At 41.8% G+C, this 18,865-nt stretch overlaps 1 protein-coding gene across 2 annotated transcripts in view; it reads right to left on the reverse strand.

The window, feature by feature from the left end:
- Positions 1 to 18,865, reverse strand: part of IPCEF1 (interaction protein for cytohesin exchange factors 1) — a 112,695-nt gene that overhangs the window by 18,941 nt on the left and 74,889 nt on the right. For both annotated transcript variants that reach the window (XM_084622168.1, XM_084622169.1), the window contains 4 exons: positions 17,240 to 17,311; positions 14,829 to 14,890; positions 10,649 to 10,740; positions 1,100 to 1,472 (listed from right to left, as the gene is read on the reverse strand). In XM_084622168.1, coding sequence (XP_084478294.1) covers positions 1,100 to 1,472; positions 10,649 to 10,740; positions 14,829 to 14,890; positions 17,240 to 17,311 — 599 coding nt within the window. The remainder of the gene's footprint in view (positions 1 to 1,099; positions 1,473 to 10,648; positions 10,741 to 14,828; positions 14,891 to 17,239; positions 17,312 to 18,865) is intronic.

Raw genomic sequence — 18,865 nt, forward strand, 5'->3', positions numbered from 1 at the left:
GAGGAGAAGTAGGACTACAAAAGGCATATAGACCAGCATAAGCAATAAGGCTCTACCTACTCTGTAGGACAGAAGATATGAATTTCTATAGAGAGAGAAACAGACCTTCTCAGAAACTAGACCACAGGTTCCTTGGCCCATACCAGATTTCGTGGCAAATCAAACAGGTCATCTTTGAGCTCCAACTCCCCCAGTCCCTTGAGTCCACCTTGTATTCTATGTCTCACTCATAAAACCCTACACTGAGAACGCATTTCCCCATAGACTCCCGTCACCACTCCTACCAGTACAAGTACAAGATCAGGAGGAATATATTGTTCACAAAGTCCTTGATTCCAAAGTCAAGCAGTGTAAATTGTGGTACCTGATTGACTGGGAAGGTTACAGCCCAGAGGAGTGCACTTGAGAGCCAGCTGAGAACATTCACATTCCTGTCCTGGTTCAGGTCTTTCATAGGAGCCACTCTGAGAAACTTGGACCCATGTCACCCAGAGGGCATCCCTAGGAGAGGGGATGATGTCATAACCCACAGGCCTTGAACGTTGGCCCACAGGGTTCACAGGAGCAACCACGCTCCAACACACCCCTTGGCAGCCTGCTGACAACTGTTTACCCAGGACTCATGAAGCCCAGCCCCTGTTTGAGGTTCCACCCTTGAGGTCCTATTGGTGGCCTAACCTAAGCCAGCAGCAGGAACAGAAAGCTGTCTGAACTGAGATCCACCCTGCTCTGGGCTGTGTGCTTCCCACTCCCACTCCTCCAGCTTGACTTTCTGGCATCCCAACTCAGCTTGACTCCTGGCATCTGACTTGTGGTTCTGATCTCAGGTTTGTCTCCTTCTTCTGATCTCCCAGTATCCTGACCTGGCCTGACTCTTGACTCCTGTCTCGTGATGGTGGACTCTAGCTCTGACCACTAGATCTGGCTGCTCACTACCCAGCCGTGACAGCACTTTATATACTCAATGCACTGTACAGACATTCTCTCATCAATCACACTCCACTGGCAAGTTATTCAGAGAAAAATTAAAAAGAAGAGAGGAAAATGCAGAATTCATGTTGTATAGTCCTGCAGAGAGATGCCTCTCCAACATGCTCACCTTTGGATAGTGTCCTTGCTCCTATCAAATCTTCTGGCACAGTTAGGCGATCCCTGCTGCTGTCTGATGAAGTTGTGTCTTCACTTAATAAAGAGTTCTGAGATCCATTATTAGATCTGAGAAGCTGGCTTTCTGCCATTTCACTACAGTCTGCCGTTGGATGATCATCATCATGAATCTGGACACAGAAGGATAAAGGCTGATCAACCTCTTCCGTGTTAACTATGTCAAGCCAAGACTGTCTCTCTGGATGAGCCATTTTGGCTATCAAGGAAGATGAGGAACCTTGTGACTTCATGGTGCTTTCCAGGGAGGAGAGAGAACAGGATGCTTCACTTGATAGAGGCGAGATCAACAAGGGCTGCTGCTGAGCCTGTTTTCCGGAACAAATTGCGGGGGGGGGGGGGGAGGGGGGGGAAATAGTTATCTTATTATAATGGCGCATGGAATAGGAGATAGCTATATATATAGTTTTGCTGAAAGTTTCCCACATTTTCAAAGTATGAAAAGAAGTGCATGGTCACAAATCAACAACTTCTCCCCATACACACTTTCACACACCATCGAGTGCACATTCTCTTTTGAAAATGTGAGCATATGGCTTTCAGATATCAGCTAAGGCCTTGTCTATACCAGGGACCCGCTCTGCTTAAAGCCATTGGTTGCCAGTCATTAGGAGTGCAGCAATGGTGCAAACTCCAGTGTAGACATGCACATCCACTATTTGCACTAGTGAGACTTACCCCAGTTTCAAACAGGGGAAAACTCTATCAGTGGAATGCTTATATTTTGGATTTGGTCTTCTTGGTACCTCAAACTTCAATAGATTTTAGTTGTCCCAGCTTTAATGATCTGTGTTCTGGTGACTACAGGTGTCTGTCCTACACGTGTCTCAGACCTTGTCTACACTAGGCAGTTGCACTAGTGCAACTACACTCATAGCTGGCCACCAATGGCTAAAATCAGATCAAAACCCCATTGTATACTAGGCCTGAGGTACAACAGGCAAGGTCCTTCACAAGATGCTATTTAAGAAAGTAAGAAGTCAAGGGTGAAATGCAAAATATTGTTATGACAAAAACTGCCGAAGACAGAAAACAAGGAGCAAGAATAAATGGTCAATTTCCGTCATGAGAAAAGGACAACAGCAGGGTGCCTTCAGATTCTGTATTAGGTATGGTGGTGTTTAATATATTTATTAATGAACTAAAAAAGGAAAGGGCGGAAAAGGCAGTGAGGTAGCAAAATTTGCAGAGGACAAAGTTATATAGGTTAGCCACACCCAGAGAAGACAGAGGAATTTCAAAGGCACTTCACTATGATAGGTGAATGGGCAACATGACAGAGGATGAAAGTGAATGTTGATAAATGCAAAGTAATGTACATTGGAAGGAAAAACTTGTACTACTCATACACCTAACAGGGCTTTAATTTTACTTAATCAACTCAGGAAAGGAACGTGAGCATCACCATGGACAGATCAATGAAAACATATTTCATCAACATGAAGCTATAGTCATCAAATCAAACAGTGTTAGAATGTACGGAAAATGGGATGGAGAAAGCTTACAGAAAATATTATGTAAGTCAGTAGTGTGGTCTCATCTAGGACACTGTATGCCATACTGGTCACCCCATCTCAAAAAGGATATTGCAGAACTAGCTGGGGTTCAGAGAAGAGCGACCAGAATAATTAGGAGCATGGAAAAAGTCTAATATGAAGTGAGATTGTAAAGACTGTGAATAAGAAGGGAGTAATGAATATAATAGATGGAGTAATGAAAGGTATAGAGAAGGTAAATTGGAAGCTTTTTGTTCTCCCTCTCTCTTGACACATGAGCAAAGGGGCAGTTAATGAAAGTAAAAAGATGGCAAATTCAAAACTGATAAAAGGAAATATTTTTCTACAGACAACACAGTTAGACTGTGGCACTAAGAGATTAGCAAGACTCAAAGAGGGACTGAATATTTATATAGATAACAACAGCACCTTGCATTCAAACAGTTGATGTGAAAAATAAAAAGAGTATGGGAAGGGAGGCAAAACCACGTTTCAGGGTTTAAATCAATCTCAAACTATTCAGGATTAGGATGAGACCTTTACGGAAGCATATTATCCCACATCTTCCAACTGTGGAGTTCTTTCACCTTTCTCTGAAGCATTTGGTACTGACCACTGTCAGAGACGCCATGGGTCACAGCACTGAGCCAGTATGGCAATTCTTATGTGGGAAGGGGGTGTTCACCCCACACCAGAAAGGATAGGGTTAAAAGCAGCCTAGGGAGGCTGCACAGGGAGCAGCCAATCAGGGCCCAGCGGGCTTACATAAAGGGAGATGCAGGGCCTGAGACATGCAGTTGCCACAGGGACCCTAAGGAGAGAGGACTGTGTTCTTAGTGGACTGCAGGAAGGTAGCACTTTGAGCAGAAAAGCTGCTGTCAGGGACCGGGGGAGCCAGAGGGAGCTCCTGGCTGGCTGTCGGGTCGTGCTAGCTGTAGGCCCTGAGAAGAGGTGAAGAAGTTGCTGGGACTGTGGGCAAGTGGCTCAGGGAATTGAAGCAATATTGCCGGAGCAGTTAAGGTGAGGCAGCAGGAATAGGGTCCCTGTCTATAGGGTCCCTGGGCCAGGACCCAGAATAGTGGGTGGGCCTAGATCCTCCCCACTCATCACTGGGGAAGTGGCTGGACTATAGAACTGGGAGATACTTCCCCTCCCAGAAGGGGAAAAACACGGATAGTGATGCAGCCGGAGGGCTAGGTCATACAAAGGATGCTGCAGTTCCTGGACTAGGGTGGGTCTACAAGTGGAGACAAGGCCAGGAGAGGCACTATCAGGAGAGGGTGCGCCTGATGAGGGAGCTAATCTATGTGATGGCAAGCAGGGGGCGCTCCTCTGGGGAGCAAACTATGTCCCACTGTGTTCCTAAAATAGGCGAGATATCTGTAATGATCAGAAGAGAGAACATAAAAACTGGGAGCACGGGAAAATGTTGAAGGTGGGTTGCTAGGGAAACCTGCTGGCTAGGCATGACAAACATAATACATACTCCTATCCTTAGATAAAGGGCCAGTCTATTATACCTATTAACAGTACACTAATGATCCATAGATTAACAGCGTATCTAAAAACCAAATACAACATTTTATATTATGCTGTACCAGCTTTTGCGATTCACGATTTCCTTTTAAAGTTGGTGGGAGGGAAATGAAGCATAGTTTCTTCCTGGGGTGTAATCACTAATCTTTTGCAGCAGACAAGGAGAGTTGATTAAAAAAAAAAAAATCCTGGCTAGAGCTATGTGAGTAATTGATTTTTCAGTCACTGGCTGGTCTGAAAAATTGAAAAAAAAATCTCAGTTTAGGTGGAATAGAAACTGAAATTTTTCAGAATTCTCAGTGAATCAAAAAAGGTGGAAAAAAAAATATTTCGTGTCAAACAAAATGTTTTGTTTGGGTATTTTCAATAGAAGAAAATGAAGGACTAGATTCACAAAACTGGAGTGGGGGGGGGCAGAGGTGATGCATGGGGGGCTACGTGCCCCCTCATTTGCACCTTGGGTTGTACTGAGCATGCTCAATAACTCTGCTGACACTGGCTGCCCTTCCTCTGTCCCCCCACTATTGGCAGGCACAGGTCGTCCCTGGCAGTGCCCTTATATCCAGTAGCCTGGTAGCTAGGGCACTTCCCAGAGATGGGGGATCCAGGTTGAAATCCCCTCTCTGGAGCAGATATTTGAAACTCAGACCTTCTCTCTCCCAGGTGAGCGACTTAACCACTAGGCTATTCTGGAGTTGGTCTCTCTCCATCTCTACTGTTCCACTTTGTATAAAATATTCATTGGGCCAGAGAAAGAGAACAGGAATGACACTAGTGGTTCAGATACTCATCTGGGAAGATTGATGCCCAGGGTCCAGTGCCAGCTGCAGAGTAGGGGTTTGAACCTGGTTCTCCCATTTCTCACATGAGGGCATAACTATAGGGCATGATGAGGGCACTGACAACTCCACTAGCTACAATTTTGTGAATGGTGAGTAAATCCCTTTCTGAATCTAGCCCCAACACTGAAATGCTCCGTTCTGATAATGACAAAAGGATTTATTTTGACATTTCCAAAATATTTTCTCTTTTTGTTTTAACAGAAACAATTCATCCAAAAAATTTCATCCAGCTCTAATCCTGGGACCCTGCTTGTAGCACTGACTGCATTCTGGTAACTATATTAAAAACGTTTTTTTCAGAGCTCTTGAGCCTAACCCAGCTGCTTACAGAATTTAAATTATTTACACAGTCATAAATTTCATCTGCTAGAATCAGAAGTTCCTCATGGTATCCCAAGAAATAAAGCTGACAATAAGCAAATCAGGAGGGTTCCTCTTCCCTATAATTTAAGTCAAGGAGAGACACTGGCCAAGTATTTGTACCCCAAAGCAGTACAAGTAAAACATAAAAATGAATGCCAATGTGATGTTAATGTTCTGATTTTAAATGCTCAAAAATCAGGAAAGAAAAAATTGGAATTTACATATGTAAAAGAAAAGCCTTAATGATATGTAAACTTTGCATCTGTATGAAGGACTCTTTTTCTTTTCATTTTGTATTACAGAGAAAAAGGATGAGGGGGAGACAGACGAAAAACTCTTCCAGCTCTCTCTCTCTCTATTTATTTATTTTAAAGATATCCAGTATTTACCTAACTTACCATAGTGGTTGCTTTGGAGCTATTGCAATCTTCCATATACTAGTAAATCTTCATTTTAGAGACATTTTTAAAAGCAGATGTTTGACCAAGGCAATCCTAAGGATCCCACTAGAGATCAATGAGTCTTTAGGGCCTCTTTTAGAGAGAAATTACTGACATGAAACCCCTTAACTGTCCTCTTGGGACCCCTGCAATCTATTATCTCAAGGTAGCTGCTGTTTGGGAGCAATAAATACACTCACATGCGGGAAAACCTAACACAAATGGGCAGCAACAGTTTTTGTCCTACAAATGTCCAAAAGGACTTGTTTTTAATATTTTTTTTTCACAAATACCCAGGGACACTACTCTACATAGTAGACTTATGACCATTCATGTTTTGTTTTTAAACTATCAAACTGATTTTGGGTTAGAGGACTACAAAGAAGCAGCTGAAACTTTACATTGGGAGTACAGCTCAATCCTCACTACCCTAACAGACACCATGAACTGAACTGGCTGCCTATTAGTGTCTGGAGAGAGTTTAAGATGCTGATTTTGACCTTTAAAGCCTCAAGTGGATTGGGACCTTCCTGCCTGAGAAGCCACAGTTTTCAAGAGAGCCTAAGTGACTCGAAAGCTTGAAGTATATAGTCCGGCTTGAGAAGACATACCTGCGCTAGCTCTGACCAAGAATGTACCTATGGCCTTGGATGGGCTCAGAATCAGGGTGGCTAGCTCCTCCTGCTAATTCCTAGCGCACTGGCTCAATCGAATTTACACCTTCCAGCTCTTGTGTAGACATACCCTCAGGAGCATAAATCCCATTTTCAAAAGTGACATAGACACTTAGGGGCCTAAGTGTCATTGAAAGTCAGAAAGATTTAGGCTCCCAAGTGTATCACTTTTGACATGGGTTTGTGTTCCTAAGATAAATGTTACTTCTAATAAAAATTAGAAAGTATGCAACTAGGGTATGGATTCCAACCTTGGGTGTGTCCCAAAGAGCAGATTTTTCATACAAAAGCATCCAAAGTCTGGCAAACTTCAGGGATTTATAGCACAAAAATTCTATATTGAAGGCACACGTCAAAAGCATCACTTCACATACTTCCCAAAACCAACTGCTCCATTTCAAACATTACCCCAATATGAGACATGCTGTTCATTTGTCCAGTGGCCCTGCTGCTCCAACAGCTGCCTCTGGCGATTTATGAAATTTTGGCCAAGGAGGACTTTGGTATGACATTGAATCAGGTCTGCTGGTGTCTGAGTGCACTCTGCTAGCTGTGACTAGCAGTTGAAGAAAGCTGTGGGTAGGACCGACCAATGCCAATCAGTGCACTGCCTACTGACCAGTTCTAAAAAAAGACTCGGTTGCTTAGTGGATAATAGGCTTGTTTCCATCAGAAAGGTGATGTGGGGGTGGAGAGATGAAAGCTAAAGGGGGAAGTGGGTGGAAGAAAGGAAAGAGGAGCTTGATGAGGGGAGAGATCAAGGAAATGTGAGTCCTCACAACATCCATCTTGCTTGCACCCCTCCCACTCCTCTGCCTTGCTGAAATCCTAAAGCCAGCCTTACTCCTGATGCAGTGGATTTTACATACAACAGAAGAACATATGGGAAGGAGACACCCAGTGATGGCCTTTGCAGTAATGGAGTGGCAAGCTTCTGGCATGCCAGAAAGAGAATATTAAAAATAGTACCTGATTAAACCCACTTATGGAGAAATGCAGAGATATTCAATTAAAAACTCAAGATCAACATAAGGGAAGGGCAGCTACAAAGTATTGTAACAACCCATTTGCTTTTATGCTGGCACTCTTAAGACAATCATTCACTGCAGTATAAAATTCAAGATACTTTATTCACTACTAGCCTTTGACCCAGAATAAATCTTTGAGCAGAGTCTTTAAGGTTTTCATTCTCTCTGCTATTTATAGCCTCTAGACCACATTTAACTTTCAGTTAGTGCAGGAAATAAAGAATCTTGAATTTTATATACCAGTGAACAATATATGTTCCAGGAGTGCCAGGTGGGTTGTTTGACAGTGTTTAACATTAGACAACGGTTTTAGGAGAGGAAGTGCAGATTAATTTATCTGACTGAAACAGAAGGGGAAATAAGTGAGCGTGTGACACATAATCCTAACTTTATAAACGCAAATTTAGCTCTGGTGCAGGGTGCCAGACGGACATTCCTGCAGACAGATTCTCTTTTTATCCACAGAACAGTACTCACAACTACAGTGCAAGCTTCACTGACTAACCCATGTGCCTCAACGTATTCAGGAAGAACCACCTCTATAGGTGAGGGGGTATTTAGTATTTTACTTTTTGCTTAGGAAAAATCAATATGGGAGCCTCTTAGTACCAACCACGCTCATGTTTATTGTGATGTGGACACCTGTTTACTAGGAACTGGAAATAAGACCAGTTTATTTCATGTCACTGCACTCCTTTTTGATGTTAACAACTTTCATTTATTCCTGGCCTGGGGTGGATTATTTAGATTGCACTAGTGCCCAGAACACGCTAGGCACTTTCCTAACACAAATTAAGACATAATGTAAGACACACACACACACACACACATTCACTTCAGCTGCAAAGGTTGTAGGTCCCTCTCCATCTGAACCCCCTCCTTACACATGAGATAAGTAGATAAAAATGTATAGCTAGACCTACTGTCTAGAATATTCCCTTCTGCCTGGCTTCTGTTATAGATTAAAGTAAATGGCTCCTGGGTGAGGGGAAGGGAACATAAAAACAAAAAATCAGACAAATCAACACCTGCCATGAGTTGCAGTGTCAACGTTTGGGCTCAGGTTCCAGCCCGAGCCCAAACGTTGACACTGGCCATTAAACAGCCCCTGAGCCTGAGCCCTGCAAGCCCAAGTCAGCTGGCCTGGGCCAGCCACAGGTTTTCCACTGCAGTGTAGAGATACCCTGAAAGAGTCTAAAGAGAAAGAGAAAGGAGGGGGTGGGGCAATGTGCTGCAACGTGCAAGGAAGATGATAAGTAACTCACGGCAGGTGTTGATTTGTCTGATTTTTATTTTTATGTTCCGTTCCCCTCACCCAGGAGCTGTTTACTTTAATCTATATCAGAATCCAGGCAGAAGGGAACTGGGGAATATTCTAGACAGAAGCTCTATGGGGAAACAGAAAGAAAGAGACAACCAGCCTAGCTTTAGCAATAGCACTTTTTCCCTTTTTCTTATCGTTTCCCTGTTCAATGTTAGAAGAAAGTGATTTTTATCATTGTCACATGACATCCTCCTCCCTCCATTCACCTCTCTCTCTCTCTCTCTCACACACACACACACACACTGAATTAAAGTAATAATTAATACATTTATGTTATGGAAAAATGTAAAAATGAATAATTCCAGAACAGACCCCAAATTTTGCCTGACCCCATTAGAAAGAAATAGGTCTCTCAGTCTGCTGAGTTTGTGCTAATTGAAACATGCCTTTCAGTTTACAAGGTCTGTGTTAATTGTAGGAGAACATCCTGAAACAGAAATCTGTTCTAAAGTAATAAAATAACCATTAAGGACAGCTGTTGTTACAACTCTGTTTTCCGAAATTCAGAAATAAAATTTGTTAACCCCCACTCTTGCATTCTTATCTTGATTGTTCTCTTTTCATATGTAACAAGTGGTATGAATGGGCTTATTAAAGTCTGTCATGCCCAATGATTTTAAAATAGTCATGGTAAAAAATAAATAGGCAATAAAATGTAAATGTAATAAAAAATATGTTAAGTAAAATAAAATGTAATTGTAAATGCATGTTTAAATAAACAATAAAAGGTTAAGGTGCCAGCCTTAAAATAAAAAAAACAACTACCCAGGACCGTTTGGCTGAAAAATGCACTGGGTGAAATAGACTGATAACCCTGAGGGCACACCGGAATCCACCCACAACCACCCCAAGGACAGAGGGGGGCCAAAGAATCGAAAAACAAGATAACAAGTCATCATTGCTGTGCCATCTGCGTGATTGATTTTCACTTCAAATGTGAGAACAGCATGATGAAGAAAACTCCATAGACTTATATGAGAATGAATCCCTATAAAAACAGATCCTAAAGACTGAGGTCTTTGGGTCTGGTTCTGCAACCAACTTCCAGGGGCATTGGATGCGCATCTGACAAGGCCCTGCTCCATCCTCATGTCCAGGCTGCCTGGCCAGTGACTTGGCACGAGCAGCTTCTAGGCTGGTAACTATAACAACAACCTTGCAGAACTTGTATTCACAATAAACATGGCATATTGCCTTATCCCCTGAATAAGATCCTGCTGGTTTTTATTTTCTAAGTATAACACACACACACACACTCACTCACAAACACACACACTCGAGTTCCAACGGTTTTAGGTCCCTCTCAACACCAAACCCCCTCATTTCAAGCTAATGAGAAGCTTACTCATGAGATAAGTAGATAAAAATCGATATGCTGGGTGACTATGAGCTAGATTCTTTTCAGTATCACAGAAGAGACTCTTTGGGAGGGATTTAAATGAGGGCAGGGTAGTGCCCTCCAACTTTCATTCTAAAATGATAACTTTTGGTTTAGCTCTTCGTGCAGATTAATCATTTCGTCCATGTGTTCAATTCTCAGTGCACTATCATGGAGAAGGATGACATATTAGTGTGAACTGTCACCAGGAAGGAGGAAAGGAAAGGATGGAGGGGAAGGGTACAGCAAAATAAGAGCATCCATATTTCACAGGCAGATTAAATAAATGCTTACAGCCCTTATTGTAAATTATTAGTCAGATGTGCACCTTTTGAAGAGGGTGTGATGACATTTGTGCCAGCGGTTTAGCAACTGGAAACAAGCTAATTACTGTAATACATACCAAATGAGGAGGAGGTGGCTGTTCTGTGTAAGGAGGGGGTGGAGTCTCTCCTGCTATTTCTGGATCTTCATGTTCACTCTCACTATAGCATTCTAGGAAAAAAGAGTAAAATGAAACAAAAAATAAATAGACACCCATTTATTCCTTTTAGCTGCTCAGCAGCTGAAGATCATTATATGATTATATTCAATTGTATGATGGAGTTGCCTCCGATTGCAGGGAACTGCACTCAGTGACCCAGGAGGTCCCTTCCAGTCCTATGTATTTTGGTCTGAAGGCCAAAACCCATGGTCTTAATGTCTCCTACAGCAGTATCTCTTCATTGGTATTTTATGGCAACTTGTTTTGAAATGTATTTTTATTCCAATGTTATCGTTATGGCAGGAGTCATCAGATGGCACTGCCATAGACAATTTTACCAGTTCCTTTTCTTGGCACGTGAGCAGTTTTCAGTCTGCAGAAATGCTGTGTTGTTGGTTTTGCAATTTTGGGGAAGCTGTGGCAAGCAGTAGGAAAGTTTGTTCCCTTGCTTAGTCTCTCTATCTCGTGTCAATTCCTGGGGCAGAGTTGCTCCCGGAGAAGGAGGCATTGGTGTTTTGGCCAAGATTCCTGGAAGAGGGTGATTGCCTGCATACTGTTTGTGACCATCTTCATTCTAGGATTGATGTACATAGGGTCAAACAAACAAGTTGCACTAAGAATACACTCAGATTCCACCTCACTATTTTTAACTCCAGTGACAAAGACCTGAAAGGCCCCAACATCTGCTACTGCTCAGCAGAGGGACAACAAAATGAATAAAAAGGAAAATAGTAGGGGAGTTAGTGGAAGTATTCACTGCTGCCACTTGGGAGGGGTTTTTTTTAAAACTAGATGAAACAAACAAAGCATTCACAAACATGGTATAGGTTCTAATCCAGTTATACTCTTTTCCGGACCGAGAAATTAAGACACAGAGCTTAAAATGGCAAAGAAGGTGACAAACGAAATCAGCATGCTGTTGGTCCTAACTTCCAGGGCCCTGCTGTAGTCACTGAAAAACACTGCTTCCACTGGATTAAATCCCTCAGCAGCAGCCACCAGCACTGCAGATTCAAACTTGGAGCAAGTGTTTATCTGAGAGACTTCAGTCTGTTTAAATGCTTTCCCGTACCACATACCATGTGCGACAGAGTACACACATACCCTGTACCTGGACATCTGCTCTGAACTGAGACATTGTGTGGTCAGCAAGAATCAGTTAAGCAAAGTGTAATGACGACAACATCAGTGGGTGCTGGCAGACTGAGGTACTGACTGTCCCTGTGGTTTCAATTGGAACCAGTATTCTGCACTTCCTCTTCTAAGCTGTTGCACAATATTACTATGTGCTGCTAAACAGCAGTAGCAAGACCACCTTACTATCTTTGACATCGCTTACAGGGAGTCTGTGAGGTTTCTATTTTTATGTTCATGAAGCGTTTTGTGGTTCTTGGATTTCATGGCATCATACAAGTGTGCAGCATCACCATTTGGTAACAATCAATTATCTTTCAGATAAATTATTGGCTGTACTTTTTTTCCCCTTCTTTTATCTATGGAAAACTGTGTGGGTCACTTTTTTGGTTCTAATAATTCACCTGTCAGCAAAAAGCTCTGACGTGAAGACTTTAAGCAAAGGAAAGATGTCACAAAGATGTTGATGAAATGACATCCAGGGGATTTGCCAGGTTTTGTGTAGTTTTGCACATGTTCTCATTTTATTATTGGCAGAACTAGAGGATTATTTTATAACATAGCTACGGTTTTGTTTACTGCAAACTTTGGCCAGCTACATATTTTAAAATCATATTTAGAATAACAGATTGAAATTTTATGCCAGTAGAAACATTTAAGAAATCAAAGGAACTATTGATTAATAAATAAAATATTCTTTCTGCGGTTTTTCTTTTATTCACACACATGACACAGGAAAAGTAAAATCTATATCTGGTTTCTGATATTGGAAACTGATTGAAGGAGGGACTAAATACACAGGAACCATTCCCCTCAGTCTCCCCCCGAAAAAGGAGGAATCCAAGAGTGGGGATCTAAGAGCTCTTTGAATAGTTATGATGTGTGACACTCAGGAAAGACTTACAATACTGGAAACTGCAGCATGTCCTTAGGCTATGTCAGCATTTTCCCAAAATGTGAGGTGTGCACACCTAGCTAATGGCAAGAAGATGGATAAGCCTTTAACCACACACACACACACACACATCAGGAGTACAGATCAGGAGATGGGGAGGGGTGCATTTTCCTGAAAACAGCGGTGCGGGGTGTCAGCTTTAAAAAGTTTGGGCAATACTTGACGATGTTAAGTTTGTTCTGATGATGAAGTGCTGGTAACTTGGTCACCTGCTGCAGAGGTCAGCTGGGTAGAGTTTCTCAGGACAGGAGCTCTCTCGTCTGCTTACATAGTTCCCATTAAGATCAGTTGACTTTCCTAATTTTAATTGCTTCTTATTTTCCTAACTCTTCTCTTGCTTCAGCTATTTCTCCAAACACAACCAGCATACTGTACTTCCTGGAACTTTCATTTTTAAGCTCCTGTTTGTTTCCATAATACTGAGAGGTTGCCAGTCAAATTATTGTCATCATCTTTCAATCAGCCATTTTGCTGCTTGTCTAAACAGCTTAAGCCAAAGCTGGACCCCTTTCCTCCTCTGGTAAAATTATCAGACTGGGTTCCCTGCTACCTAAGATTCAGTATAGCAACGTCCCCTCCACTTGCCCCAAACCACTCTGCTCTAACACCTGGGTGAGGGGATGAAGAGGCACTAGGGAACGTATCCACAAATGGCAAGTTTCTGGAGAAAGCCAGTGGACCAGTGAATAGAGGTTTCTCTTAAAGAGAAGGAAGGGGAAATGCACTGTATCCCAGTCAAAACAAAGGAGACAGTGAGGCATCCTGATTCTCCAGGCACCTCAAGTTATCATCACCAGTGATTTCTATCAGCACAAATAGCTTGTAATACCACTCCATATGGCACTGAACTAGCTCAGCAAAGTTAACACTAGCACTGTATGAATGAGTCCTATGTATGAGCTATGCCCCATTCACAAACGTGGCAGAGGGCCTAAAGCAGGGCGGGGTTAACCTTTTTTCTATCATGGGCCCATAGGCACCAACTCCTGGGTGTTCCGGTGCTGGAGCACCCACGGGAAAAAAAATGGTGGGTGCGAAGCCTCCCCCTACGAGAACCTCCCCCTCCCCCCAGCACCTCTTGCCCGCTGGTGGGACCCACCGATCAGCACCACCCCCTCCTTCCCAGGGCCTACTGCCTTCTGCTGATCAGCTGTTTCATGGCAACAGCAGGCTCTGGGAGGGAGGAGAGGAGCAAAGGCAGAGCGCTTGGGGGAAGGGGAGGAACTGGGCAGGGAAGGGGTGGGAAGAGGCGGAGCGGGGGTGGAAAGAAGCAGGGCAGGGGTGGAGTCTTGGGGGAAGGGGTGGAGTGGGAACAGGGCCTGGGCAGAGCTGGGGGGAGCACCCCCACAAATCAGAAACTCAGTGCCTATGCACAGGCCATTGACCCACATAAAAAAATCAATCACGGGCCACATACATCCCCACAGGGGGGCATGGAGCCTCAGGGCTTCCCACCCGCAGCAGGGAAAGCCAGTGCTCACAGCTCCAGCCCCACAGGGTGGGGCACTGAGGCTCGGGGCTTCAGGCCCGGAGCACCAAGACTAGCCACGAGCCAGATGAAATCAAGCAACGGCCAGATCTGGCCCGCATCCTGTAGGTTCCCCGCCCCGGCCTAAAGAGAAGATTGTATCAGAATTCTTTGATGCTCATAACACAAATAGAGTGAACCATTTAGGCTGTAAACTCCTTGGGTACAGGGACCTGCTATTTTATATCTCTAAAGCACCATCAACACATATAGTACTGTATTAATGAATAAATTAAGGGAACTCTTTTAAATCATAAATTCCACAGTTGTCAGACAGTTAATTGTTGTGCCTTGGTTGATATGGAAATCAGATATTTCAGGGCACAACTGGCTTTTTGGTGCTAGTGAAACATGCAACAGCTGATGAGCCACAAACTGAAAGTTTAAAAAGAACAGCGTTGATATGAAATTAATTGTAGCAAAAATCTCACTGTGTAAAAAAAATGAAATCGTTCCATGCAGAAATTGTGATGTGAACATACCTTCTTCATTCTTTCCATTGGATGCCTGAGGAATTACAGCTAGCCCCAGTTTATTTAGCCACCTATGTTATAAACAAAAAGCAAGCACATTTTAAGGGATATTTGTATTCTACCCTGCAACACCTCTGACAGTCTTCAGATACAGTGATCTTCCTATCTTTTATTATCACCACTAGTATTTTTTTCTTTCATCCTCAGTTTAAACTTCCTGTGGGATTCAGAGCTGGTCTACACTAAAAAGTTAGGTTGAAAAATTTCTTGCCCTCTGCAATGTAGTTAAGCTGACATAAGATCCAGTGTAAACACCACTAGGTTGATGGAAGAATTCTTCTATCAACCTACCCACTGCCTCTTGCAGAGGTGGATTTGCTACAGCAATGAAATAACCCCTTCCGCAGTGCTACAGCAGCACAGCTCAAGGTGAGCCCCCCTGTAGTGCAGACTTTCCTTAAAGAGTGCTGAATACCTGCTACTCCCTTTGATTTCAAAGGAAGTTGAGGAGCATTCAAGCACCTCCCAAGGAGATATGTACTCCTCACCTCACAGGTTAAGGAACAGTTTATAAGGCTATTTAGAAATCCCTCTGTTTTTAAACTGCTTCCATACATGGGTATCTGAACCAGTGACTTAATTATTTAAGATACTGTAACAAATTATTTATTCCTCACAGTTACGCAATCTTATGCTCTTATCAGACCATGGCATACTTTGTAAGAGTAGGTCCTTTAACTCAGGCTTCCTGACCAAATTTAAAATTATGTAAGTTATGCTCTACGTCCCCTTACACCCCCAGTTTTATATAGCATTCTTCACTTCCTGTTCTAAACAGTTAGGTAGCATTGCTGCATGCTATTAACAGCTGCTGCGTTTCCCACCTTCCCTAGAGGGCTGTGTTTTCTTAGTGCATGAAGTGACACCTGGTTATAGTTTGTGTATCTTTTCAATTTATAAACCTTTTGGATCCTTTGAACTGTAAGGTGCTATAGTATGTAAGACATTACCTGCTCAAAAATTCATTCACCCTCCTCGTCAGACCAATCTCTAGGTTTAGTGGGCCTCTGGGAACTAGTTATACAATAATTAGATGACAGTGTCTGATCTTGCTCCCATTGAGGTCACTGGGAAATTTGCCAATAACTTCAGTAGGAGTAGGATTGGGTCCACCTCCTCCTGATCACTGTATGAAGCATCAATGTGCATAACAACTAAAGATTACGGATTGTCATTCCTGTAAAAATGGAGAATGAATTTTGGCTCCAGTTTATTAAGGACCTTGACCTTACTCAATGAAGATTAATAGAAATGAAAGTAAAAAAGAATTCTTAGTATTTCAAACAGAATGGATAGGTCAAAAAAAAAAGTCCAGATTTAAAAGGTTACCATCATGTAGGAGTGTAAAGTGCACCGTGGTAAATGCATGCGGCTATCTGCTATCTTCTAGCACATGTACTAAATAAATGAAGCAAACTACTTCCTGAATAAACCCATTAGTGGTTTAATGGATGGATGCCTGTAAGAGTTACAAACAAATGTCCTGCTCCTATTAACATTTATGTACATGAGTAACTTTACACGCATGAATAGTCCCAACGAGTTCAGTGGACTACTCACAAGTGTAAACAGTTTCAGGATTGGGACCAAAAAGGCAGATACCGCTCACTCTAGTTTTATGCATGTGTGATTTTTATATATAATACATTTCCATGGAAAACATCAGTACTAATACCACACTCAGCAATTAAGTTCTCATAAATCAGCAAATCCACAAAGATTAACTCTGACCCTCTGTAGGGGTGTCTCACTCCATCCTCAAGAAAGATTTTCTGCAAACTGCAGTTGTTAAGTAAATTTCATTATGGCTTTAAAAATCAAGGCCAATATTAAATTAGTGTATGCCTTGTTGTACCGTAACTTAGTCTGTAAGGTTGTATAAGAAATTTCAGTTTGTATTATATAATATATATTAAAATTTGTCAGACAATTCATAATTCACAATACACATCATATTTTAAAGGCCTAAATTCAAGGGTCAGAGTTAATCTTTGTGGATTTGCTGATTTATGAGAACTTCAGGAACATTGATTTATTTTTATGAAACATTGGTAGGCTTATTGAAAATTGGCCTTATAATGGGATCCTAACTTAACCTTAACTATGGAGCAAATATTGCCACTCCATAATATCTTAATTAAATTGACATGTTTTTAAATAGCCACCACTAGAGCAGGGTGTTTTATCTTACATTTACCTGGAAGATAACCACTCCATCAGCATGAAAAAACAAAAACAGCAGTCCAAGAATACTCTTGAATCACAAACTACTACTTGACAACTAAAGAACCAACATGCAAACAAAGCAACGGTTCTAAGATGGTGGGTAAGGATAGAGATGTTCAGCTGCTGTTACTTACTTATTCATTTCCTCCACATTCTCTGCTGCAAAATAAAATGTCTTGATCTGTGGGTGGCTGACCTTAATAGCACTTCAAGAAAAAACAACAACAACAATGTACACACACACACACAGAGAGAGGAAGGAAAAGTTAATGTACGTAGGAAAAAACAATGAAATTGTGAGAGCAAATTATCCAAAGCATAACACCTTTGTACATCCCATTCTATTAATGCAGACCAAGTTATCCATTAAGAAATGTATTTCTTTCCTCAAAATTCTGTGCCATTTTTAGTGGAATTTTATAGGTTTGTCATTTTAGCAAAGATACAAAGAACTTTGGGTCAAGATAGATAAGAGGTGTTCTAGTACTGAAAGGACATTTTCAGAAGAAAAAAAAATAGACGTATTTCTAGTCTATTAGCATCATTTTATGTCCTCCTGATTTGTACACCTTTTTGGTGAAGAGAAGGGAGTAAAAAAGATTCTTGTGAAAATAAACGTTATAATGATATTAGCTGCCCTCTAACAAACCAACAATGGTACACGCTTGGGAATCAGCGCTAAAGTATCACAAGAAAGATGTGCCGGCTAAAGAAAAAAGTTTCTAATTCTGGATGTTCACATGCCAAGAATCCATCTCAATTCACCTCTGTTCAGTTGCCCCCCCAAAAAGAAAAGTTGCCTTCTAGTGAAGGACTGGAGGGCCAATGGGACTGGAATCTGCCTACGGGACTGAATTGAAAGTTGATTCCATTTGATGGTTGTCTGGTGGCTTATATAAAATGAATTGAACTCAGTCCAAATACTGCAGGCAAGTAGCTACATAAAGACCATCATCAACTCTGTCAATAAGTGGCAGCTACAATGAAGAACTGTAGAGCAACGGAGACTGAACTAGCTAGTTGAAACACACTGGTAAGTTAAAACAGAAGAAATTTACACTTCTACAGCCAATTTTATCTCTGTTCTGTGGATAACTAGAGGATTTTAGGCAGCCTAAGCAGATCATGGGGCACCTTTTCTCAAAATACCTATGATTTTTTCATTTAAGACATCTCACCATTTTTGAAAGGGCACAACTTTATATGCCCTTCTTCCTACATGTTATTAGGTAGCTTTCTAATTATATGCACCAAACTCTAGAAAGGAGATTATTGTTATCACATAATTTAAATAATAAAGCAAATTATGCTAATTTCTGCATTTTGAAAATAAGATCATAGCAGGTCCCCCATATGTGATCATTAGTACTGGGAGAAAACTTCAAAAGTTTCTGGTAACATTCATTCCAATTTTTAGATGAATTCATTGACTGTTTGCAGCCTTTTTGTGTTGTTTTATTGCAAATATTCTACCAAACCAGTTTCTGTCAGAAATTATCACTGAAACAACCAGTTGGAAATTAATTGGAGAATATCCACAGAAAGCAAACACTGAATTTGCAAATAAGAGTATTTGCAGAGGAATCCTCATTCTAAGAGTTTCACTCATCCAGTCAGAAAATGTAAACACACCCTGTGACTTATAATTGAACACTTCATACTTGAGCCCCTAACTTTAGGCACCTGTGCCCCTCATTTGCAAACACCATCTATCAGGCTTAGCACTGCAAACGGTCCATTGAAGCCAAAGGCAACAGTCA

Source organism: Lepidochelys olivacea (genome assembly GCF_965140295.1).
Source record: "Lepidochelys olivacea isolate rLepOli2 genome assembly, chromosome: 3".
Taxonomy (NCBI): domain Eukaryota; kingdom Metazoa; phylum Chordata; order Testudines; family Cheloniidae; genus Lepidochelys; species Lepidochelys olivacea.